At 38.9% G+C, this 24,945-nt stretch overlaps 1 protein-coding gene across 4 annotated transcripts; it reads right to left on the reverse strand.

The window, feature by feature from the left end:
- Positions 1-7,451: 7,451 nt before the first annotated feature.
- bpnt1 (bisphosphate nucleotidase 1) lies at positions 7,452-18,345 on the reverse strand. 4 transcript variants are annotated; one of them, XM_017456506.3, is made up of 10 exons: positions 18,207-18,345; positions 17,261-17,382; positions 16,186-16,290; positions 15,188-15,295; positions 13,332-13,380; positions 11,740-11,805; positions 10,621-10,712; positions 10,081-10,278; positions 8,154-8,259; positions 7,452-8,043 (listed from the first exon to the last, which is right to left on the reverse strand). In XM_017456506.3, exons 2-10 carry the CDS (start codon positions 17,378-17,380, stop codon positions 7,892-7,894), a joined length of 996 nt encoding a protein of 331 aa, XP_017311995.1. In that variant the 5' UTR covers positions 17,381-17,382; positions 18,207-18,345; the 3' UTR covers positions 7,452-7,891. The 4 variants fall into 4 exon arrangements, with proteins under 4 accessions (XP_017311995.1, XP_017311993.1, XP_017311998.1 ...); XM_017456504.3 differs by having other exon boundaries at positions 18,203-18,345; XM_017456509.3 differs by lacking the exon at positions 11,740-11,805.
- Between the last annotated feature and the right edge of the window lie 6,600 nt (positions 18,346-24,945).

A 24,945-nucleotide genomic window follows, 5' to 3' on the forward strand; every position in this document is an offset into this window, starting at 1 on the left:
TGTAAAACATGTTGCAGTCCATTCGTCTTGCTTCTAAAGACATCCGTATATGAATGATGTAAATTGGGATGAAGGGTGTGTCTCGTTATCCATGACATTGTTAAATCTCCGGCTCTCAGCCCCTCACTGAATAGAGCAGACTCAGAGAGAGGCGTGAGTGCAGCGGGAAAGCAAGACCTCGCACTTGCAGGACAGTGCTGGTGACATTTGAAAAGTCATAAGGTTTGTCCAAAAAGTCGCTAGATTTGTCGCTGTTGAAAAAAAAAGTCACTGATGGGGTCTGAAAAGTCACTAAGTTGGCAACACTGGTCTGCACTGACGGCTAGATAAAAGGCAGCTAAGCTCCGCCTCTCCCCAGCAAAAAGAAAATACAGAAGGGGAGGGAACACGGGGTTTTTCATTTATACACATTCTATTTGAAAAGCAATAAAATACACCGAGATCCCAAATGATGCCCTGTCTGTGTTTTTCTCTTGAAAACAATTTGCGCCCCCATCAGATCTCTCCGTGCCCCTCCAATCCCCCAGTTGAGAACCACTGATATAAGGGGAGTAGGTCTGGGGCTGTTTAAGTGATATTGTGTTGCTTTCTAGTCATGGCATACCATCACAAGTGGTCAGTAAATGTGCATTTGAAATACATTAACAGGCACATGTGAATGGCTATCCACATCAGCTGACCACTTGTGATGCAATGGTTGATACAAGGACATTAATAAAGTTGAGATACTTGAACAAAACCACAAGGAATATTAACTTTTTCAATCATTTATTAAAACAGAAATATCAATACATGTGATATTGTTCTGTGGAAAAAGTAAGTACACCCTTGACCTCAGAAGCTAGTATTGCCCCCTTTAGCAGAAATAACTTCTTGTAGGTGTTTTGTATAATTGTCCACCAGTCTCTGACATCGGCGTGCTGGAATTTGTGACTACTCTTCCATGCAATATTCTTTCAGTTGCAAGATGTTTGAAGTTTTTCTTGCATGTACTGCCTGTTTGAAATCCCCCCCACAAAATTTCAATGGGATTCAAGTCCTGGCTTTAACCAGGCCATTCCATAACCCTCCATTTCTTCTTTTTGAGCCATTCCTGGGTGGATTTGCTTATGAAAGGTCCACTTTTGGTTCAACTTCAACTTTCAGACAGATGGCCTCACATTATCTTCAAGCACTCTGTGATATGATTTCAGAATTCATAGTTGAATCAATGAATGCAAGCTGTCGACTCCCTGAGGCAGCGAAACCATAACCATAACCCCAAACCATAACATTCCCACCACCGTGCTTCACAGTTGGCATGAGGTGCTTCTCCTGAAAAGCTGTCTTTGGTCTGCCGCAAACATGTCTGCTGTTACTGTGGCCAAACAACTCTATCTTTGATTCTATTGTCCAGAGCACGTTGTTCCAAAATTACCGGTCTTTGTCTATATGCTCGTTGGCAAACTCGTCTTGCAAAGGCTTTTTCCTGGCACGCCTCCCATGCAGGTCAAATTTGTGCAATCTCTTTCTGATTGTCGAAGCATGCACTTTGACGCCAACATTTGCAAGACTTACTAGCAGATCCTGTGACGAAATTTTGGGGTTCTTGGAGACTTCTTTCAGATGGTCTGCTCTTGAGCTGAATTTGCTGGGACGGCCAGTCTTGGACAAATCGGCATTCGTTTGAAACCTGCGCCATTCATAGATGAGTATCCTTACAGTGCAATGATGTATTTAAAATAATTTGGAGATCTTTTTAAATCCCTTGCCGGACTCATAGGCATTCACAACCTTTTTTCTGAAGGCCTTACAGAACTCTTTAGATCTTGGCATGATGGCACCACACACCTCAACGGCAAAGGGAACGCCAGACACTAGATATGAGAGGGGTATGAATAAGACCGGTTCCTCCTGCACTCCCTAAGCAGGTTCTAATCACTGGCACCCAATCTAGAACACCTGCTTCTAATTTTATGGATTTGAAGGCGTGATAAATGTAGAGGTGTGCTTACTTTTTCCATGTCACTGATCTGTTTTTTGTTCATTTAAATTTTGTCATTTGATAGAGTGCATCACCTTTATTAATAGGCACAGTTTCAAAGAGGATCAAATGTTTGTCCAAATATGTCAAAGAAAAAACAAAAACATTAGTTTCACATGACTGTATATGAGTAATTGCTTGGTTTGATAAAAATATCACCTCCAGACCCTGGGATGTTTTGTATAAAACTTCACATTTTACCTTTCACTTAGTGAATCCCACGGTATGGTAATTAATTGATGTTAATTAATTTTTAATGCTAGTTTTCCCACCACAGTTTCTCAAGCCTTACCTACAGCAGGAGCTGAACATCAGGAGCTCAACACTGGTAACTAAATCAAATTGTGTTGAAGAGGTCAGGATGATGAAGTCAGATTTGCCCTCCAATATTACTGATCTGTGATAATTTTCCTCAGTTCTCTTCCTTTCACTGCTTGGCTTGTGATCAGACTACCTAAATTTGTTAAAATAGTAGTTCCTGGGATAGGCTTCAGATCCACCATGACCCTGACCAGGACAAAAATGAATGATGTCCACTGAACATGGTTTTCACCTGTCATTTCTCCCAATATTAACTCCTTTATTCATTTATCTTCAGCAATCGTTTTATCCATCGTTGATCCGGGTCCTATACCAAGAAGACTGCAGGACATACTGCCCACACTCATTTACACCTAGGTGCAATTTAGCATAGCCAGTCCACCGACCTGCATGTTTTTGGACAGTAGAACTAAACTGAGCTCAGGATCGATTCAGGGATCCAATGAAGCTTCGAGCCATGACATCAAATGTGCTTGGTTAGTCAGAAAACTGGAATGCACTATAAACCTATAGGTGTGTCTATATTACATGTGTGTCTACTGACCCCGTGTGCCTTAGCCATGAAACAGCAGCAGGGGTATCAACTAACGTTTCCAACATGTTTGAATGGAGCTTATATTGTAATTGTAATTATAATGGCGCAGAACTATCCTGTATCACTGTTGAGATGAAGACTCAATCATTCCTCTGACGTTTATTTAGTTTTCAGGCAGAACTGCTTTTAAATGTGCTGTATACAGTTATGTGAAAAAGTTTGCGTACCTTGGAATCTGGATTTACAGAATTAACAGAAAGAAAATGCACTTTTTTTTATTTAGAGAAGCTGTTGTGTATGAACTGAAACCTGACTCACCAACAGGGAAGCAATTACATGTATGGACAACCACAATGAAACATTAGACAATGGACAAAAACGCTGTCGAATATAAACAAGGCCAAGGGGTAAGCTAAAGCGTACTCCAATACACAAGTCCAACAAACAGTAAGACAGTCAGAATGAAACAGAGGCTCAGAAATTACTTAACACAGATGATAGGCAAGACTTTGTAACTAGTTAATACATCTCAGTTGCTTAAATTCTCCTGAAGCTGGAAATACTTGGCAGAGGTAGCGCTAGTATTCCGGTGATCACAACCTCTGCTGGCAGGGACAGGAAGTAAAGCCAGACCAAAACGTGCTACAAACAAACCAAGCTTAACAGGTGGTGAACTTGGGTATTGTCAAAGCTTGCATGCAAGTAATAATACAAAATAGCCAATACATGATACATTTTTTGTATCAACAAAAGCCTGTGCGCACTATAACCAGTTATTGGCTGACAGGATTAGAATCAGTTAGCAAATATAGTTGTAGTGTTGTGCAGTCTGAGATACTTTCCTCCATCCATCCATCCATCCATCTTCTACACCGCTTATCCTTTTCAGGGTCACGGGGAAACCAGGAGTCTATCCCAGGGAGCATCGGGCACAAGGCGGGGTACACCCTGGACAGGGGGCCAATCCATCGCAGGGCACAATCACACACACACTCACACACCCATTCATACACTAAGGACACTTTGGACATGCCAATCATGTGTTTCTATTAAGGTAGCTCAGGGTGTATATACTTTACCAATTTGAGCCCAGAATTTTACACTGGGTCAATCTGAGACAAAAACACAGACTCTCTGCTAATGAGAGAAACTAATAAACAAACCTGTTTTTTTTTTCTTTCATGCTCATATTGCATTCATCCACCCTGCTGTTTTCTTAATGTTGCCAAAAAGCTCAAGATATTCACAGAACTACTATGATCCTTGTGAAATCACATTAAACCAGAACCATACATAATCGCTTTATTTTTGTGAAGAATAACCTCAAAGGTTAAGTCAAGCATGACCACTGCTCTATTTTCTGAAATGTCTCACGGGAACATTTTTGGATCGAGATCTCCAAAGACACAAACATTAACGAAACCTATCAACAATATCATTCAGGTGAATTAACACTGAAATTAATACACTGTAAATAATGACACAAATGGGGATGAGTACAAGATGTAACTAGAGTTTTTGTTTCTTAAGATAGACCTTTTTCCCCTCCTACACTTACTGAGCAATTTGATAAATACACAGTTACAATCAAAATTATTCAACCCCCATTGCAAATCAGGTTTATTGTCAAACTAATTATTTTCAATGAACGAATCAAGCAAAAGCAATTGAAATAGTTCAACACGACGAGTGCTTCAAGTGGTTTCCCCATATTCAACTGAAAATGCAACTTATAATGACTTCTTCAGTCTCAAATTTATTCAACCCCTTCATGGCAAGCATCTTTAGTACTTAGTAGAGCCAGACACCAGCTTCTGGCAGCGTTCCTGTGGGATCTTATCCCATTCCCCATGAGCAATGGCATCCAGTTCCGTAATATTCTTGGGTTTTCTTGCTGCAGCCGCTTTCTTCAAAACCCACCAGAGATTTTCTATGGGGTTCAAGTCAGGAGACTGTGATGGCCCTGTGATTTGCATATTTGTGCTGTTGTGAGGGATTCTATTGGGGTGGGGGGGTGAATAATTTTGAGACTGGAGAAGTCATTATAAGTTGCATTTTCAGTTGAATTTGGGGGAAACCACTTTCATGTGTTGAACTATTTCAATTGCTTTTGTTTGATGTGTTCATTGCAAACAGCTGAAAGTCTGTACATTTGGACAATAAACCTGACTTGCAATGGGGGTTGAATCATTTTGACTGCAACTGTATATATGCTTTTGATTCCTTGTTGGTGTACTGTGAAGCTAGTTTTCCCATCAGTGTCCGGTTCTGACTACTACAACCCCTAGCAAAAATGATTTAATCACCAAACTTACAGGACGTTCACCTGGCTTATTTATTTATTTATTTATTTTTACTTCATAGCAAAAATAAAATCACAGATATGTGATATTTTTTTAAATAGCTGAACATTGTGGATTTTAATTAATGGCATATTTTCAAGTAGAGGAAAAAAACTTGGCTCCTCCCGACCCGAGACGCAGGTTTACAGGCAACTTTTTCCTACGCTTTTCAGTCAATTTCTTGCATTTTTCCCCCTTATGAACAACAACTGTTGGTACACGATAAAAGCTCCTTGTGGTTTTTTGGTTTGATCAACCATAAACGACACAAAACGGGCATTTTGAGTTTGTGATAGTGCTTCCTATGTAGAAAATGACTTTCTGCATTTCGTGCCACAGCGACACACTGACGTGACGTCATGGGCAAACAAGCTATTGGTTGAGCTACCAAAACGTGACCTACTCTGCACCTGCTTCACACGTGCATTCACAGAAATCGCTTGAACGGAGCAGTAGCGTGGCAAAATGAGTTCGGCTGAAACTGAAATTGAAATCGAAGATGCCCCATCCACTTATAAGTAGTTCTCTCTTAGGTTTCAGCTACCTTAATTCAAAAAGTTATTGAAAATTGTTAATGTTTCGGACATAAAGTTTATATGAATTTCAGTTTCATTGTAAAAAATTCGTTGAAAAAATCGTGATACGTACCGTAACGTCATACACCCCTACTACTTAAGGGGGGGAGGATAAAATCACCTTGTAATTTGCATTTCTAAAACAAATGCCAGCAGAAGTCTAAAAATGCAAATTAGTCTTCAGTTAAGAGTCTGCTTACAGACCTTAACCTTGGACTTTTTGGAACGAAGCGTGGCCTCAACAAGAGAGTTGTCACATTGAAACAATGGAAATGATTATTCAAGAAGGAAATCCAACACAGAGTGTGGCAAAAGATGTTCGTTGCTCCCAGTCAGTTTGGTGCAAGTATAAACCAAATGGGAAGAGGTCTAAAAAGGAAAACATACGGGTAGACCAGGGAAGACGGCAAGCATCAGCATAGAAAACTGAAAGCAGAAAATACACAACAAACCAGATGAAAAACAAATGGGCAGAAACAGGAGTCAATGTTTGTGACAGGATTGTAAGAAATTGGCTGAACGAAATGGGACTACATTTAGAAAAGCCAAATGAAAACTAGCACTAAGACCTATACGGAACAAAAACAACGTTACAGTGGGCTAAAAAGAAGCAATCATGGAGTGATTGGATGCAAGTGATATTCAGTGATGAATCACGAATCTGCACTGGACAAGGAGACGATGCTGGAACTTCTGTCTGGTGCCGTTCTAATGAAAACATATAAAGACGACTGTCTGAAGAAAATCAAATTTCCCTGCTCATTTATGATATGGTGTTGCATGTCAGGTAAACATCAGTCAATGCACAGGTGTAGAGTGAAATTTTGGACACTTTTCCCATTCTATCGATAGAAAATAGGTTTGGTGATGATGATGAAGTCATTTTTCAGGATGGTTAAGAGTGTTAAAGCTTTTCTTCAGGAAAGGCAGGTCAACTCAATGACACGGCCAGTAAACAATCTGGATCTCAATCCCATTGAAAATTGAGGGGAATTAAAAAAAAATTGGTCCAGTACAAGGCTCCAACCAGCAAAGCTGATCGGTCAACAGCTATTCGAGAAAGTCGGAAGCAGCATGATCGAGGATATTGTTTTCCATTAGTGAAGTCCGTGCCTCACATAATTCAGACCAACAGAAAAGCCAGAGAAGGAGCAACAAATACTAATTGTGATTTATGTTTTTTTGCTGATGATTCCATAATTTTTTCCTCTACTTGATCTGGGGGAAAAAAATTAGCCATTAATTAAAACTACTTAATTTGTTTGAGGTATGTTTCACGAATCCAGAATGTTCAGCTATTAAACAAAAATGGTTTTGTGTCATCATTTGTTTTTTTGCTATGAAGTAAAAAATTGTAGGTGAGCATCCTCCGAGTGTGAAGATTCCATAATTTTTGCCAGGGGGTGTAGATGTATCCTGCAGGAGATTGTTTAGCCTGCAGGCTGTTTTTCAAGCTGGAAGTGATGTTAAAGCATTGAAAAATCACAGCACAACTGCTGTGGCCGATGCAGCTGTATCAGAATAACACGCACCCAATAATAATAATAATAATAATAATAATAATAATAATAATAATAATAATAATGACTGAGCACAGATGGCAGTAGGAGATGCTATGGTGACTCTAGCTCCAGAAATCAAACTCCACAAAGAACTCCAGGTGTCTCTCAGCAGTCTTTATTCTTGTCGAGTTAATGCCAATGTCAAGAGCAGACGACAACAATGAATTAAATTAACTGGCAAATTTAGCTTTATAAAAAGAGCATGTTGTGTAGAGTCATTAGTTAATTCAAGTAAAATTCTAATTCAACACACAATAAATGCAAAATTAGCTCTTCAAAGCTCTTCCATTGCCAGTAAATATAAAAAAAAATAACTCAGTGCATGTACAAAAAGTGTGTACAGATATGCCAAAATATTTGGCAGATTATACAAAATGTGAGAATGTTGAGATTTAAAATATTTCAAACTTGTGTCAGATCCAGATCTATTTTCTGTCACTGATAAAGACACTATACAGACTTCTCTAATGATTTCAGTTGAACGGAACCAAACTGAACGTCAGGAAGACTTCCGTAAAGCCGTCGTGGCCGTTTCAGTCGGACTTCAGGGCCTCGAGGACAGACTTGGGAACTCTGCTGGCGTAGAACTGGTGATCCCGCAGTGTGGCTAACACACCAGCGGAGTTCATGTGCTTCACATCGGCATCGTATCGGTAAGCATTCCCGTGCATGTCAGTCAGCTTCCCTTTGGGGTCACAAGTGCGCTTCCTTTTACACCACTGGTTTGTACATTGATTGTGAGGTAATAGAAATGAAACAGAATGAAATAATACACAAGGAGAAATGACGTGTCACCTCCGACAGCATGCAGAATGGCTTCGGTTGCACAGGTGTCCCACTTCTTACAGCCCGGACTGGCAAACACATACGCAGACGCTTTTCCCTCCACCAGCTGAATAATCTGAAGAAAAAGCACGCTTATCAATACACACGGAGGGATTCTAGTGTAAAAACAGTTTCGGAGATATGAATGGGTTTGTTTTTACCTTGCTGTATGGAAATATTAGAATGTAGCAACACTGATATTTTATTCTCATCAGTCCATACAGGCCTTTTTTGTGATTGTTGCGGCCAAAAATGCTTTATTTTGAAATTTGTGATGCAACTTGGCGTTTTGTTTTTTTTTTTTGTGGAAAACTACTTGAATTGGCGAAATTGCAGTTGCACAAAATTGTTTTGCACGGCCTTTCACAGTGATGTTTGTTGGTAAATGAGACTTTTTAGCAGTACTCGTGTTCGACGCACGTGAATCGAAGAGGGCTTTGGCCGAACACGAGTTGTGATAACGTCACGTGACATGTCTTGGTTCAAATCTGCGGAAAACCTGCGGTAATTCGGAAAAAAAAAATTTCTGGCTAGAAGCTCATAGAAACAAGCAAAAAAGATGTTTCCCAAATTGAAGACGTGAAGCTGCCATCATCAGATGTAGACAATTCATTTTCTGAAAGTCTGAAGTCACCACCTCTGGATGTACACATCTGTGTATCTGTAGAGCAGTGAAGATTATATGGTTTTATTTCGTACTCTTTATACGACTTATGGGGAAAAAAAATAATGCATCCATTACGAGATACATTTTGCAAAATACTAGGGAGTTGTAACTTCAGCAGGTTTTCATTTTTATTCTTGGTATAACTAATATCACCAAAACCTGTTTCATCTCATATGTGGAAAAAATAAAATAAAATCCTTGCTCCTTCAGAAAAATGCTTGGGAAAAAAATAAATAAATAAAATACCTTGAATGATCAATTATAAACCAAGTCGGTTCTCTCTGAAAGCATTTCTAAAGTGTTTGCACTCGTCTGTATGCGGTAATATCAAGCAGCTCTTGTATCAAAGCACTTCAAGTTAATTAGTGTTAAAATCCACAGTTCTGCCAATTATTGAATGATGGATGCTTCCGATTTTTTATATTTTTTTGTTGCTATGGTTCACCTACCGTACATTGTGTTTTAATTGAGAGTGAAAAAAAAAAAAAAAAAAAAAAGTAGGTTAAACTGGCCATTATAATGATTATATCTATCTTTCAGATGGTACAATGTACAATCTCATTACACTGTATACAGTATGATACAAAAACAATAGTTTAAGATTCACTACTACAGACACACAGACAGGAGGATGTACAGTTGCGGTGTGCATTGATATTCAGTAACCCTTTTTTTTTTTTTAATTTTTTTTTTTTTTAACCTTTCTTCTTTCGTGTAAATCAATGCAGTTGCACCAGATACTTATTTTTTTCCTCTTTCCGCTGCTCCTGTTCGCGGTCACAACAGCGGATCACCCGTCTGCATATTTTGATTCTGCTCAAGTTTTACGCCGGATGCCCTTCTTGATACAACCCTCCCCATTTTGCGGGCTTGGGACGGGTACTAAGAGTGCACTGGCTTGCAGTTGCACCAGACACTGTTAATCCCATTTTCTGATTTGAATTGTTTTATTTTCTGGGGTTTTTTTTTTCCATGATACTAATCAAGAAATATTACTGAGAAAATCACACTGATCCTACTTTAAAAACTTTTGATGTGAAATTGACATCAGAGGTCTTAGCATTAGCCGGGACCCAAGTGCTGCCATCCTCACTGTAAGCAAATCAAATCTCTGCAAGCTTTTTTCAAAATTCCTGCAAAAAAATCTCTGCAGCAGTTTATTGTTAAATAAATAAATAAATAAATAAATAAATAAAAAAAATAATAATAATCCTAGTCACACACACAAACCTTATTCCCAGCTCCTCCCACTCTGATGACATCATCAGGCTCCATGGCCTGGACGGCATCTGTAACGAGTTTATTGCTGTGAGAGCGAGTGGTGGTGATGATGCGTTTCCCCTCTGGGACGTCCTGTAGCTGGAACCCGAAGGATCCCAAACCCAACATTCCCCAGATAGTTCGGCCCAAAGTGGCACCCGCACCCACCTGAAATTTCGCATTGCACGTTCGCATTACTAAACCCACAAACAACTTTACACACATCATCTCTGAACCTTTTCTCTGTCAAAGACATTATACAAACACTTCCTGAACAAATGCAACTAAAGAAAAAAAAAACCTGGGAACATTGAGCACAAGGCAGGCATACATGCTAGATAGGACACTAATAATAATAATAATAATAATAATAATAATTATTATTATTATTATTATTAAATAGACAACAAATAACTGCATGATGCAACTACGAATAATGGATTTGTATTGATTTATGAATACTCTGGCCCATACAGACCATTTGTATTGTAGTACGTGTGATTGCCTGACCTGGTAGTTATAGAAGGGCTGATTGATCACTCCAGCGATTGCTTTTCCTTTATGAGCGATGCCTATCAGCACAGTTACATGATCCAGGAGCCCTGAAAACACACACACACACACACACACACACACACAAACACACACACACACACACACACACAGAGGCCTTTCTGATAATACACTCCACATGATAGGCACACTTGGTTTTAAAACGTCTTTTCCTTAAGTTTTTCCTTTCTTAAAATACATACAGTATCTCATCATCCAGAGTCACAAGTGGCAATGGTTGATTTGTGTAGAAATCAAATCTTAGATGAAAAGCCCAATGAAAAGGTGTGGTTCTTACAGCATTGTTAAACCGTTTTAAAGCTTTTGGTGCAAAAGTACAAAGGGTCAACTGCATAAATGACTGCCGTCGTAACTTTCTGAAAATTTTTATATTCTGTCAGAAAAATTTCAGATTTAAAAAAAAAAAAAAAAAAAAAAAAAAAAGTCTACATGTTCCCTTACATCGGAATTAAAATTCTAATATATATATATATATATATATATATATATATATATATATATATATATATATATATATATATATATATATATATATATATATATATATATATATATTTTTTTTTTTAACTCAAACAAGAATTCTAACAGTTGATGTCCAAATGAGCGCTAAATAACTCTTATATTTACGGCTTGCAGACTCACTTATCTAGAGCGACTTACGTTTAACTCATTTATACAACTTCATGCAGTTGAGGGTTAAGGGCCTTGCTCAAGTCCAATGTCTTAACCACTGAGCTACCACTGCCTCTTACAATATCTGACGCACAAAGACCTACATGAAATACAGGAATGTGTCAAATACACAATGTTCTCCTGGTTTAGAGAGACTCGGTAATGGAGCAGGTCACATATTTAAAAAAAAACATGTTAACTAGCAAATCAATATAGCACTGTACAGAGTGTGAAGGAAACAAACAGTGATTTGTTTGAAGATTTACACATGCATTCGAGCATGCTCCTGCTGAACAATACAATTATGATGACATAGGTGGAGAAGTTAATTAGGGCGTGGTAAAGCCAGGATTGGAAAACAGAACAGAATAAGGATTAGCATACTTGTTGGAGATCTGTGGGCTTCAAGCCAATTCACACAGACAACTGGGCTGTTCAATATGTATGCAGCTGGAGCACAGATAGGCAGGAAGAGAGAGAGGGAAAGAAAGAAAGAGAGAGAGAGAGAGAGAGAGAGATTGCGAGAGATTAAAGGGGGCTAGTGGATCAGTGTAGGACAATGTGACTATGTGAAACAGGATTCAAGGCCCCAGGGAATAGAGAAATGAATCGAGAGAAAACTGAAAGTGAGAGCAGGTGACTTCTGACTTAACACTTCTGTTCAGAATATAATGCCCCGTTTTAACCTTTACCCAAAAAAAAAAAAAAAAAAAAAAAAAAAAAAATCAATCAATTATACAATATACTGTGTTATGCCACAGTGCTGCTAAATTCTCCAATCTGATTGGTCAGGTGTTGATTAATTTTCCATAACAGCAGCTCCAACAGTAGCGCCAGTTGCAAGCTAAATAACCGGTTTATATTAATACATTTTTAAATCGTTTCTGAAGTAACAGCTCATTTATAGGATCTTGTATGGTGGATGCTCCATATAATATACAACATATAATAAACAGATTGAAAGATGTGCAACTATCGAGTGTCGGTGCTTGAATAACAGTCAGCCAGTTTTCCACCCTGGGAGAGTCATAAGGACAGAGGACTGTGCAGTTTCTTGTTTCTTAGTAACATGACGAGTGAATTTTTGCCTCATTAACTCCAGAGGGTACATTATAGAAGCTGTTTATAGCTGCTATAAGGTACGTAATGTGTGGGACTTGACACCTGGTTGTTCCTCAATATTAAATGTACTTGTAAATGTAGAAATAGAAATAAAACACTTCTTGTATTTACAGCAGTGTGAACGTTTTATTATAGGTCACACTGCTTGTAATGTTTTATTCCTTATATATGTATATACATACATACACACACATACATATATACACATAATATATATACACATGATATATATATATATATATATATATATATATATATATATATATATATATATATATATATATATATATATATATATTTTTTTTTTTTTTTTCCTTCATTCAGCATGCAGTATATTGTTACTGCACACAATTCAACACACTAACACTCCCCATATCTCTTGTTAGGCAGCCCGAGCTCTGATTGAAATGTTAATGATTTAACATTTTACACTGTTTTCACTCATTTTTAATAACCACTATGTTGCTGTGGATCTGGAGCCGATGCTGGGAACATTGGGTGCGAGGCTGGAACGCACCCTGGATGGGACGCCAGTCCGTCACAGGCCACCATGCACACACACACACACACAATCACACCTACGGGCAATTTGGTCTTATCCAATCCATCTACTTGCATGTTTTTCAGGACGTGGGAAACTGGAGAACCCAGAGGAGACCCCAGCACTGCCTACCCCTACCTTCTTTAAAAGTTTTAACAATCAGCAGGGACCTTCAGCTCACACTATACACAGCATCTTCGCTTCTTTACTTTAAAAGCTGGTATGTGGTTTAAAAACACAGTGAAAATCAGAATTATGGACTGTGCAGACGAGGACATGAGTTGGATGTCAGATGGAGATGGGACGCTCTTACCTTCAGTGTATTCTTTGGTGCCATCTAGAGGATCAACCCACACAACCAGCTGAGAGACAGAAATGTAAAATATTTTAAAGCACCCCTAATGCTATGTAAAAGTGCCTGATTTTGTTTTAGAGGTCTGACAACATAGGTTTACATGCATCCAAGGTAAAAAAAAATTTAAAAAAAGAAAAAAAAAAAAGAAAAAAAAAGAAAACTTACATTTTCTCCTAATTTACATTGCTGCATCACCTCTTTTTCTCAGAGTCACAAACGAGTCGCTCAAGGATCCGTTCAGTCTAAACTCCTCCTTTCAATGAGCCTACTCTGCTCTGATTGGTCAGATGTCCCAGTCTGTTGTGATTGGTCTTCCGCTTACAGTGGGTGTCAGAAAGGAAAGGCCCACGACCATATCTGAATTTCAGCTCAGTAATAATGTCGTCGGTTTTACCTTACCAATTTGAGCCCGAGTCTGATAGCGATACATCGGGAGATCAACCCGAATTACCATCACAAGCACGACGAGAACAGGAGGTTTCTCACTAGTAGGTTTATATGTAGTTTGACAATAACGCGAGGTAGCCGGTTAGCAGAGGCCTACAGCTGTGCACTGTGCACTGGTTGTGCAACACAAAACGACGCATTTTGGAACACTCAGTAGGAAATATAAACATGAATAATCAATCATACTTACAGGCTATGATCCAGAGGTGCAAGATGGTCCATATAAAGCAGAGACGGCCCTATCTCTAATGAATAATCGTTCCGAAAATCCCATGACTACAACTGTAATATTTGAGGGCGGGTCAAAGTACACGTTGTTCCCGAGCAGCCAATGAAGACCAGAGGCGCGTTTTTTTTTTTTTTTTTTTTTTTTTTTTTTAAACAAACCTACATAGGTTAGTACAGGAAGTCAAGTCTGGAATTACTGATGACTCGGTTCAACTGTTCAGAATCGGTTCTTTCTTTTGGGAGTCAATAACTCCATTTGTCGTGCGCTTTGATTTTTGAAACTTTGCAGACTTTTTACATTTCACAAACAGCTCTAAAACACACTACATGAAAGGTCATATCCGAAGAAGCGTAATAGGGGCGCTTTAGGTTCACTCACAGACACTTCACAGTAAGCCTCTGGGACTTTCAAACCCTTTTAAGAACTAAGAGTTGGTGTCAAGTTACGGTAAATAAGATGATGATTTGAAAGATTTCAAGGTTGTCATTTTCTTAAACCAAACAAGTACAAGATTAATAAATTTCAACTGTCATGTTTGATTTGGTTTTTTTGCAGGATTGTGCAGTACGCAGTATAAAGATCAGGAGTGTCCGATCTTATCCTGAAAGGGTGTAGGTTTTCATTCAAACCAAGCAGAAGCCACACCTGAGTCTATTGAAAGCCAAGATCGACTGATTAAACAGGTGGAGTCAGGTGTGCCTCCTGCTTGGTTGGAATGAAAACCTGCACCCACCCCGGCCCTTTCCGGATAAGATTGCCCACCCCTGATAAAGAGTAATGGACTTTCACGTGTACTTCACCACAATTCCTCCATGTTCATGTAAAGTGGGTGGGGCTAATCTCAGATAAAATCTTGCAATCACAAGAGTATCGTTCCACCAAGTTTTCATCAAGCATTCAAACTTCAAGTGTGGGCGAGTATGACCTAGTGATCGGAAGGACTTAAAAGTTCCCAGACGGACCAAATTTCTCTGTGTTTGTAGCAATACAAACATTTTATAAAGATAATATGTTTTGTTTTTCTTTGTCATTCTCTCTCCTTGCTTTAAAGTTCTGTCTTTTAACTGCTGTAACTGTTTTTGGAACTGTTTTATGTGCCTTGAGATTTACTGAAATTAAATTATTCTCATGATTTTACCTCCTCCTCCTTTAAGTCGCTGTACTCATCCGGACATGGCTTTTGCAATATTCCATCGTTTTGGCCGGTCTCAATCAGGTCCTCTTCCACTGCCTCAGCTGGTAGATCCTAAAGGGAAGGTATGACGAGGGAACGTACATTCTGTTAGCAGGGCAGAGGTAAACAGTAGCAGTGAGTGAGAACCAACCACACACACACACACACACGTCAGGAAGTTTCAAACCAATCAGAATTGATTACGCTCCTCCGAATGTTAGATTAGAATAACTGTAGATAAATAATAGCAGTTTTAGAATTCAGTAGATTAGTAACAAACTTATATCACAATATTTATCACAATGTAGACAATAACAGTATAACATTACATACAGTGAGACAGTTGTTATTTAGATAGTCTGCCGTAGAATATGCACAAACTGTCACGAACTAGATGCACAACAGTTAAAATTTCAGCATCATCATAAACTGTATCAACACAGTAGGGCTGGCAATATGATGATACAGCAGTATTTTGATAAATGATGTTACACTCTTCTGAAATACTGCAGGTTTCCTCAGAATTGTATAACAATAATTAGAACAAAACCAGACATTTCATTCTACTGTATATTTGTATATGACTGGAATGACAGTAGCTTTGTACTTGAATCAACTCTGATCTAATCTAATACTAATCTAATTGTCAGTAACTGATTCTACAACTGAATTTATTGCTCCATTTTGCCCGATACAGGAATAACAGGCTAGAGCTTTTCAAATCATACAATTTAACTGGAATATCTGCACCTCAAAAGCTACGTTTTTTTGCTCATAATTGAAACCCATTTGCCATCGCAAAGTAACATCACACCATCATTGTAAAGTTTTCGAAATATTCCTTTGTTTGTTATACTTCGGTGTCGTTAATGAGCATTTGCTTTATGTAGTAAGCTCTTCTTTACACAGCTGAAGTTAAAAACTTGCTTCAGGAAGATTAGTTTCACCAACTAAACACACACCTCCTCGCCAATGATGGTGATTTTAGGAAAGCTCTTCGAGAGAGAGGCACATATACTCTTCTGAGCGAGTCGGTCCGCCAGCGTCTGTAGGTCATCAACCCCCGTCTGAGACAGGAATACATAGCGCAGATAATGTCAAAGATCAGGATTCAGTCGAGAACATACAGTATGAAATGTATACACTTCAACATCCGAGGAGCTAGACACATCTACAGCGACATACTACTGTCAGACTAAGAGTCATACTGAGTCGAAAGGGTGAAAATGTATTTAAAGGTTACTTGATGTACAGCCAAACATGCATTATATTATAAGCCTGCTTGACGGGTAACAGTGAGGATATTTTAATCCATTAAACAAAAAGACACGGACAAAAACAGCAAACACTCAAGTAGGGCAGAATAAGTCAAAGAAAAGATGTGTCTTCTGCAGCCAAAGCCTGTAAATTTTATGGAAATTATTAATATACCCCCCCAAAAAAATGTCCTAAGACATAATTATTATGAAAGAATTATGGATGTAAATTTAAAAAAAAAAAAAAAAAAAAAAAAAAATTAAGCAATGATAAGAATAACTGGAGTCACCATATTCTTGCATACTTTTTACTTATTTATTTTTTACAAAAAAAATTCTACTCATGGCCACTAAAGCTGCAAAAAGAATACTGTGAATATTTGTCGATTTTTATACGTCTACTACAGTGTTAAAAGTACTTAAAAAAAACAAACACTTTGGATTAAAAAAAAAAAAAAAACACACATAGAAAGAAATTTTGCACAAAAATCCTCCACCTTCAATTATTATATGAATTATATTTCAAATAATTCTGGCTTATTACACTCCTGTTAGGAAAACCTCAGCAAAACAAAAAATAAAAATGTTATGCAAATCTTATTGATCCATATTTTAAGTATTGTGTTGCTCTCTTTTCTTCCTTCAGTCACGGCACCGTTTCAGACTTATACCACTGCTCCAATTAAACCTGTGTATTCTACTCACCTTACTTGTAAGTCGTGTTGGAGAAGAGCATGAATGAAATGAAAAACAGGTAAAAGATCGACTGACAGAAGCTCACCTTCTCAACGATTCCCAGTTCTCCACTGTGAAGCACTTTCCTTACAATCGCTCCAGCTTTCTCGGCCACAGAGTAGGCTGAAGCCAGCAGCCGCATTACCACCACTGCCTTGCCTGCCATCGCTGCCATACACACAAACATAACGAGACTTTAGTACTTGAAATGATTAACTAAACTTGGATTTCATGACTGGGAGAATTTCACGAAGTCATTGTGAGCTGTTCTGAGAGTGAGTAGGATTGGAACCACATTACTTTGGACAGTTGTTTGCTTTAAAGTTTTCCTTATCTTTCTCATATACACACACCTTCACTACCTGAGGGTTAATGTTGGAGGTTTCTGAGATATTCCTCACTGCAGGTTTTTGGAGATGTGGGTCCAGAGCAAATCAAATATTTATTAAAGACTTTTCCAACCCACAGACGTTGACCCAAGTTGCATTACCCTACCTATCCACCCATCTGTCTGCCTGCCTGTCTGCCTGCCTGTCTGTCTGTCTGCCTGCCTGCCTGCCTGCCTGTCTGCCTGCCTGTCTGCCTGTCTGCCTGCCTGTCTGCCTGTCTGCCTGCCTGCCTGTCTGCCTGCCGTGAATGTAAGAGATAAGAGAAACACACAGAGTTTGTAGAGAAACAGGTCCTTCTGTGCAAGAATGATACTTCTGAAGCTGTAGATGAAACCAGTTCATATTGGACCTTTATTTAAGCTCCTATTGTGTCACCTTACAGAAAATGAACACACAGTTTGTAAGTTAAACAAATATATACAGGCCTATGAAGAGATTTCTTGTTTCTTTTGCTTCAGTGCCCTAATGCTCTTCCCTTTATATATGTTTTGCTGAAGTCCAAAACTATTCAAACGCTACCTTCAAAACTATTGAGTTACACACAACGACTAGCTATCCCCCCCATTATAAACATGTACAAAAGGAGAATATAAACTCACAAACCCTGTGTTCAATTTCTCCGTATAGAACAGGAGTGCAAAGTCCAATTAATGTGCAGAAACTGCAGACATTAAGGAATGTAGTCTGAGTTAACTGAAAGCGGCGTTGCCACATATGTAAATATCTACCTGCAATCGTACTACTTCCGTATTCATAAGGCGGGATTTGTAACATCCGTCCAATCGTAATGGAATGATTGGGTAAACTAGCCAATCATAGAGCAAGATAGTTCTCTATATTAGCCAATAGTAGGACAGGAGCCGGAAATCGGCAAAAGCAACATGGTCCTAGTTCCTGATAGATTAAGGTGAAATTTAATCACGAAAGCAGCACATTGAAGTACCTTAACTAAAATTAGTAAGATACATTACAAGTTCCACAAGTTATTATATTGTAAAAATAAATAAATAAATAAATAAAAATACACGTTACAAATACGAGTGATACGAATTAAAATGATTATTATTTTTAGAAAGCCGGGCTGTTCATCTCTCTGTGCTTAGTTCTTAGTGATTTGTGCTTAGTAATTTACTACCCTTGTGTTTTTCACCTTGGTAAAGTTGGTTTTATATTGGACATTCGCTGCACATTCGAGACTCTCTGTTCTGTTTTCTTACTCTGGTGTGGACAGAGAAACAAGTACAATTGAATATGTTGTTCAATTGTGTGCCGTGAAAGCTAGCTGAAGCTAATCTCTCAGAAACGCTGGCAGATCATCAGCGCGTTATGGTAACGGAGTCAGTAAGGGACCATCTAAAACAGAGGTTTTCAGCTGGCAGAGCCATAAAAGCCCAAAAAAATAATAATGATGATTTTTTTTTTATTATTTCTTTAAAGAGCCAGAGGAAAGTTAAAATTCTTATAGCTATGTCCTATTATTATTATTATTATTATTATTATTATTATTATTATTATTATTATTATTACACCAACATTATAGTTAATTGCTTTATAATTATTGTATAATTATTATTATTATTATTTTTTTTAAGTGGTAATGTAATAAAGGCCATTTCACATTTTGCGTGTTCTTGACCTAACAGTCAGCACTTCACCTAATAGTCCTGTAGGTGGTTCTTGAACTTCATTTAACCAACTATGATGACTTCATCCAGCCATCCATTTTCTATACCTCTTATCCTAATGATGGCTTCATCAAATGGTGAATCAATAAAAGATGCAGTACATAAGTAAAAGTAAATTGAACACTAGGCTACCTGCCATTAATGCGATTTTCGAATATGTAACTTCGTCGGTTCAATTCCCACCGTGGCCCTGTGTGTGTGTGTGTGTGTGTGTGTGTGTGGAGTTTGCATGTTCTCCTTGTGCTCTGGGGGTTTCCTCTGGGTACTCTGGTTTCCTCCCCCAGTCCAAAGACATGCATGGTAGGCTGATTGGCATGTCTAAAGTGTGTATGTGATTGTGCATTGTGATGGATTGGCACCCTGTCCAGGGTCTTGTGCCTGATGTTCCCTGGGATAGGCTCCAGGTATAGAAGATGGATGGATGTAGTATTGTCCTTAATAAACAGATGACCAAGTATAATATCTTTGTCTCATTTATTTAATTGGAGTCGAGGTGTAAGTGCCAGAGTAAATTCATTTTTTTATGGGTTGTTTTTTGAAGATGGTGAGAGATTCTGTGGTCCGGATTGAGGTTGGAAGTTCATTCCACCACTGAGGAACAGTTAGTGTGAAGGGTCTTGAAAGTGACCTTGAGCCACGCTGAGTAGGTACTACAAAGCGTCGGCCGTTGATCGATCGCAGATTGCGTGAGGGAACGTAAGCCTTCAGGAGAGAGTTGAGGTAGGACAGTGTTGTAGGTGAGCATCAAGGCCTTGAACTTGATGCAGGTGGATACAGGAAGCCAGTGGAGGGAGATGAAGACGGGTGTGACATGGATTCTGTTGGGCTGGTTGAAGACGAGGCGTGCTGCTGCATTCTGAATCATTTGAAGGGGTTTGATGGAGCTGGCCCGGAGACCCGAGAGTAGTGAGTTGCAGTAGTCCAGTTTTGAGATAATTAGCTCCTAACTCTAGAATGCATAAAGTATAAGCCTAAAATAATAAACCCTATTGTATTGCATTGTTTTCTTCCAAAAACAGATTCCTTGTTTTATATTTATCTTTTACTTAATGACAATTTAATATTTTGATGATACGCTGATGTTTCAAATATTTCAATTTGCTCACTTGCAATTAATGTATCAAATTAATCTCAATAAAACGAACGTGTGTTATAGTGTTTGAGAGAAAATTACATTTGTTACCAACCTTTGTAGATTTTGCAGCTATGATCATTGCAGAGAAGACCAGCACATCTTACATAAGTTTGCACCTTTTTGTTCATGTGGCTTTGTGGGCATATTAAAATTATTTGTCCCTCTTTTTGCATTTTAGGGCTAGCTAATAGTATTCCGATACATATACGAGCCTATTTGTGTGAACTGCATCTATGTAAAATAAACTAACAAAAACTATACCCTACAATCTGTTATGTAGAAAGAATTTTCAGTGAAGCCAGGCTTCTTCTTCTTCTTCTTCTTCTTCTTCTTCTTCTTCTTCTTCTTCGGCTTCTTCTTCTTATTATTGTTATTATTATTATTTGTTATACTTATTATTCATTCAGATTCAGGAAGATAGATTGAGCCAGAGTAAGGCAGCCATCCCCAGCTTTTATTTCTTCTGGGTATCAACATCAGAAAATCTAGACATCTAGTTCCACCCTCAACAAAATTCAAGCAAAGCTTTGGTTCAGAAGGTTTTCTGCTTTAAAGATGGCACCAACAGATGGTGGTTGTCATACAGTGAGGGCTCTCATGCATTATACTGCTTCATTTGTATGGCATTTGCAAAGCCCAGAGACACCAGCCCTTTTATATCTGGAATAGTAGACTGGAAGTATGTGCATCAAAGAATTGCAGAGCATGAGAAAAGCACAATGCACATTGATTATGCTGAGGCATATTTTCTGAGGGCCTCCAAAAGTAACATTGAGTGCCGTCTCATGGGGAGTCGGTTATCAGCTCACAGAGAACAAGTACGCAGGAGAAGGCAAGTGCTAGAACGTATAATTGATGTTATTAAAGTCATTGGCAAAAGAGGGCTGAGTTACAGAGGCACTAATTCTGAAGCAGCATACACCCTTGATGACAGCAGTCTTCACCATGGCAGTTTTTAGAGATGATCATCCTGTTGCGAAAACATGACATTTGTAAATGAATATCTTGTTGATTGTATAAAGAAAAGCCAAGTGCTCCATAAGTCTGTCTCAAGGGGGGGATCTATGATCTGATCACTATCAGCGTCAGTCACCCGCTTGCGAATGAAGCTTCTCCACTCTTACATTCATCAAGCATAGGCTCAGGATCTCTCTCACACAACAGCATCTAGATGCTTTCATGCTCATGGCTTCAGAAAGAGATGTTTTAATGGCCTTGGATAGTGATCAGATCATATTTGGCATTGCTGAGAGCACCGAGCAACTATGGAAATTGCCCACCTAATTAAAAGGGGAAAAAAAAGGTAGTCATTTTCAGATGCATGTATGATGAGCCTGATTAACCCTAGTTCTATATTTTCTTGCCTACTTACTTTCTTTTCACTAACAAATATCTTAGAGATAATACTGAATAATCGCTAATCTGTTTTTTGTCTCCTTCACAGGAATCATTTCATTTCTCTGTCTCGTACACACACACACACACACACACACACACACACACACACACACACACACACACTCTTAAGTATACACCCTCTTCACATATACACACTCATACAGTGTTTCAGGAAAGTATTCACAGCGCTTCACTTTCCCCACATTTTGTGTGTCTCTGTGGAGAGAGGAAAACCTTCCAGGAGAACAACCTCAAACATCTCTGCAGAACTCCATCAATCAGGCCTGTATGGTAGAGTGGCCAGATGGAAGCCACTCCTCGGTAAAAGGCACATGACAGCCTGCCTGGAGTTTGCCAAAAGGCACCCGAAGGACTCTCAGACCATGATGAAACAAAGATTGAACTCTTTGGCCTGAATGGCAAGCGTCATGTCTGGAGGAAACCAGGCACCAGTCATCGCCTGGCCAATACCATCCCTACAGTGAAGCATGGTGGAGGCAGCATCATGCTGTGGGGATGTTTTTCAGCAGCAGGAACTGGGAGACTATTCAGGATCGAGGGAAAGATGAATGCAGCAATGTACAGAGACATCCTTGATGAAAACCTGCTTCAGAGCGCTCTGGACCTCAGACTGGGACGGAGGTTCATCTTCCAACAGGACAATGACCCTAAGCACACAGCCAAGATAACAAAGGAGTGGCTACAGGAAAACTCTGTGAATGTCTTTGAGTGGCGTTGCCAGAGCCCAGACTTGAACCCGATTGAACATCTCTGGAGAGATGTGAAAATGGCTGTGCACCGACGCTCCCCATCCAACCTGATGGAGCTCGAGAGGTCTTGCAAAGAAGAATGGGAGAAACTGCCCAAAAATAGGTGTGCCAAGCTTGTAGCATCGTACTCAAAAAGACTTGAGGCTGTAATTAGTGCCAAAGGTGCTTCAAGAAAGTACTGAGCAAAGGCTGTGAATACTTATGTACATGTGCTTTTTTTGTTTTTTATTTTTAATAAATTTGCAAAGATTTCAAACAAACTTCTTTCATGTTGTCATTATGGGGTATTGTTTGTAGAATTTTGAGGAAAATAATTAATGCAATCCATTGTGGAATAAGGCTGTAACATAACAAAATGTGGAAAAAGTGAAGCGCTGTGAATACTTTCCGGATGCACCGTATATACGCACATTAAGGCTGGGCAATAAAACGGTATTGGTATTGATTGATGGTACAGCTTTATTGGTAACAATAGAAAAAAAATGTTCGGAATAATGCTTGATAAAATGTAAACAGACATGATCTGTCCCTGGATCATAAACTGCCTATCAAATGCCTTGATAAAGGAGTGTGCTATGAGTGACAGGCAAACAGCAAATAAGTTGCGTATCTGTGAGATTCGGTTGCGTCATCATCAGGCAACATCACAGCACACGAACACAAGCGAAAATGAGTTCAGAACCTGCCAAGGAGATCATCAGAACATCAGAACACCGGCCAAGTACAGAGAAACAAGCTGCGAGAGACTTGAAGTGCGCATGCGCAGTGCTCCGCACATGTACACTGCGTGTGACTCTGAACAGCAGGCGAGGAAGAAAAGTGGCATTTTGACGCTTTTTGTGATTTCTGTTAAAATGTCGGCTCTGGGCAGGACAGCGATTGTCCTCAGAGCAGGAGCGTGACTCGTCAGACACGGACCTCAGCACAGTGTTATCCAGAAGCAAGTGTTATAGTGGAAGTTTTATATGAGGCTAGGCTGACTATACTAACAGGCTGAACACAAACCAGCGCACCAGGAGTCCCATTCTGCGCTGTAGTACAATGTTGATGTCGGTCAAAGTTTGCCTTTTACATTGGACACATTTCGTAAAATTGTATTTATTAAGTTAAAGAGTTTCTTATTTGAGTATCAGTCAGTCCGAGTTATGAGGCTAATTAACATTTTTAAAAGTTCCTCTTACTAAAAGTCAATGGTTTACACGAGGCTGAGGTTTTCTGTTCCACCATAACAGGTGTTGTACCGAAAAGAAGAAGAAGAAGAAAAAAAACAGACACCTCTGCCGTGAAAAGCACCCCCGTCACAGGAACACGCATTGAAGATAGTCGCCTTAAAACGAACAATATCCGACACTAATCATTAGTGTTCTCATTCTACATCACATTTTGTTCTCATTAAAGTCCAGATATAATCAGAAAGTGTGTTGGGATATTGTTTAGCAGCAGGGTGAGGACTAGGCAAGTTGGCAGAGAACAAGATGGTGAAATTGTTCAAATCCAGAGGGCAGAGGCATCTCTTTAAATCCACGAGATGTTCTCAGCCTATTAAACAGTACTGTTTGCCTGAATAGTTCAGCCTACAAAAGAAGCTTGTAAAGTGGTATGTCGATTTACTGTAACGATGTATCAGCATAATAACATTTGTATTTATATAAAATAAGATGTATTGAGTATTGTTTAGATCGATGCAAGGAGGATATTTCAAAAATAGGCTTTTGAATGGGCTTCATCTGAACTCACACTTAAATGGAACTAAATACTCAATCCTACAACCTGCTAATTCTGTTTGAACGGACGGGTGCAGTAATATTACATTTTGCATTAGATTTTGTATATTAGTATAGTATATAGTACACTAGTGTAGTGCGTATAGTGTGCATGTGCTTTCACGGCAAGCCAGTCTGCCAGGAAGTGCACCCCCTCATTTCTCACACTTGGAAAGTGTCACATCCATGAAACTTTCACTACTTAACCGCATCAGTCCTATAACTATACTCTCAAAATTTGATGCTGGGACCAAACTGAGACAAATTTTGTCCATCCCCCACTAGGATAGTATAATATGAACGAAACTTTTAAACCTAGTGATTAGAGATGCACCGATGTATCGGCCGATAAAGGCTATTTTTCCCGCTATGGGCTATCAGCCGATAGTTTAAAAACATCCGATGTATAATCCGATCCGATTATATCCTGTCAATCGAAAGAGGGCGGGAAAAGACATTGATTTCCTGCTGTATTGTGACAAAAGTGCAGTTTGTAATCACTGTAATGTCTGCACCACTAAAATTTTGCACCGGGAGTGAGCAGCAGCGAAATTAAGTCTACTCCAATGCATATTTAATGTTAATACGAGT

This window comes from Ictalurus punctatus, chromosome 25 (assembly GCF_001660625.3).
Source record: "Ictalurus punctatus breed USDA103 chromosome 25, Coco_2.0, whole genome shotgun sequence".
NCBI lineage: Eukaryota > Metazoa > Chordata > Actinopteri > Siluriformes > Ictaluridae > Ictalurus > Ictalurus punctatus.

What these genes read in the sequence shown, in the direction of transcription:
- bpnt1 (XM_017456504.3), bottom strand. Translation starts at nt 18,317, where the DNA reads ATGTGGCAACGCCGCTTTCAGTTAACTCAGACTACATTCCTTAATGTC. An exon ending in AGCCCTTCTATAACTACCAG is followed by an intron (nt 10,279 to 10,620) that starts GTCAGGCAATCA and finishes GCGAAATTTCAG; the next exon opens with GTGGGTGCGGGTGCCACTTT. An exon ending in TGGGAGGAGCTGGGAATAAG is followed by an intron (nt 8,260 to 10,080) that starts GTTTGTGTGTGT and finishes CTTTTTCTTCAG; the next exon opens with ATTATTCAGCTGGTGGAGGG.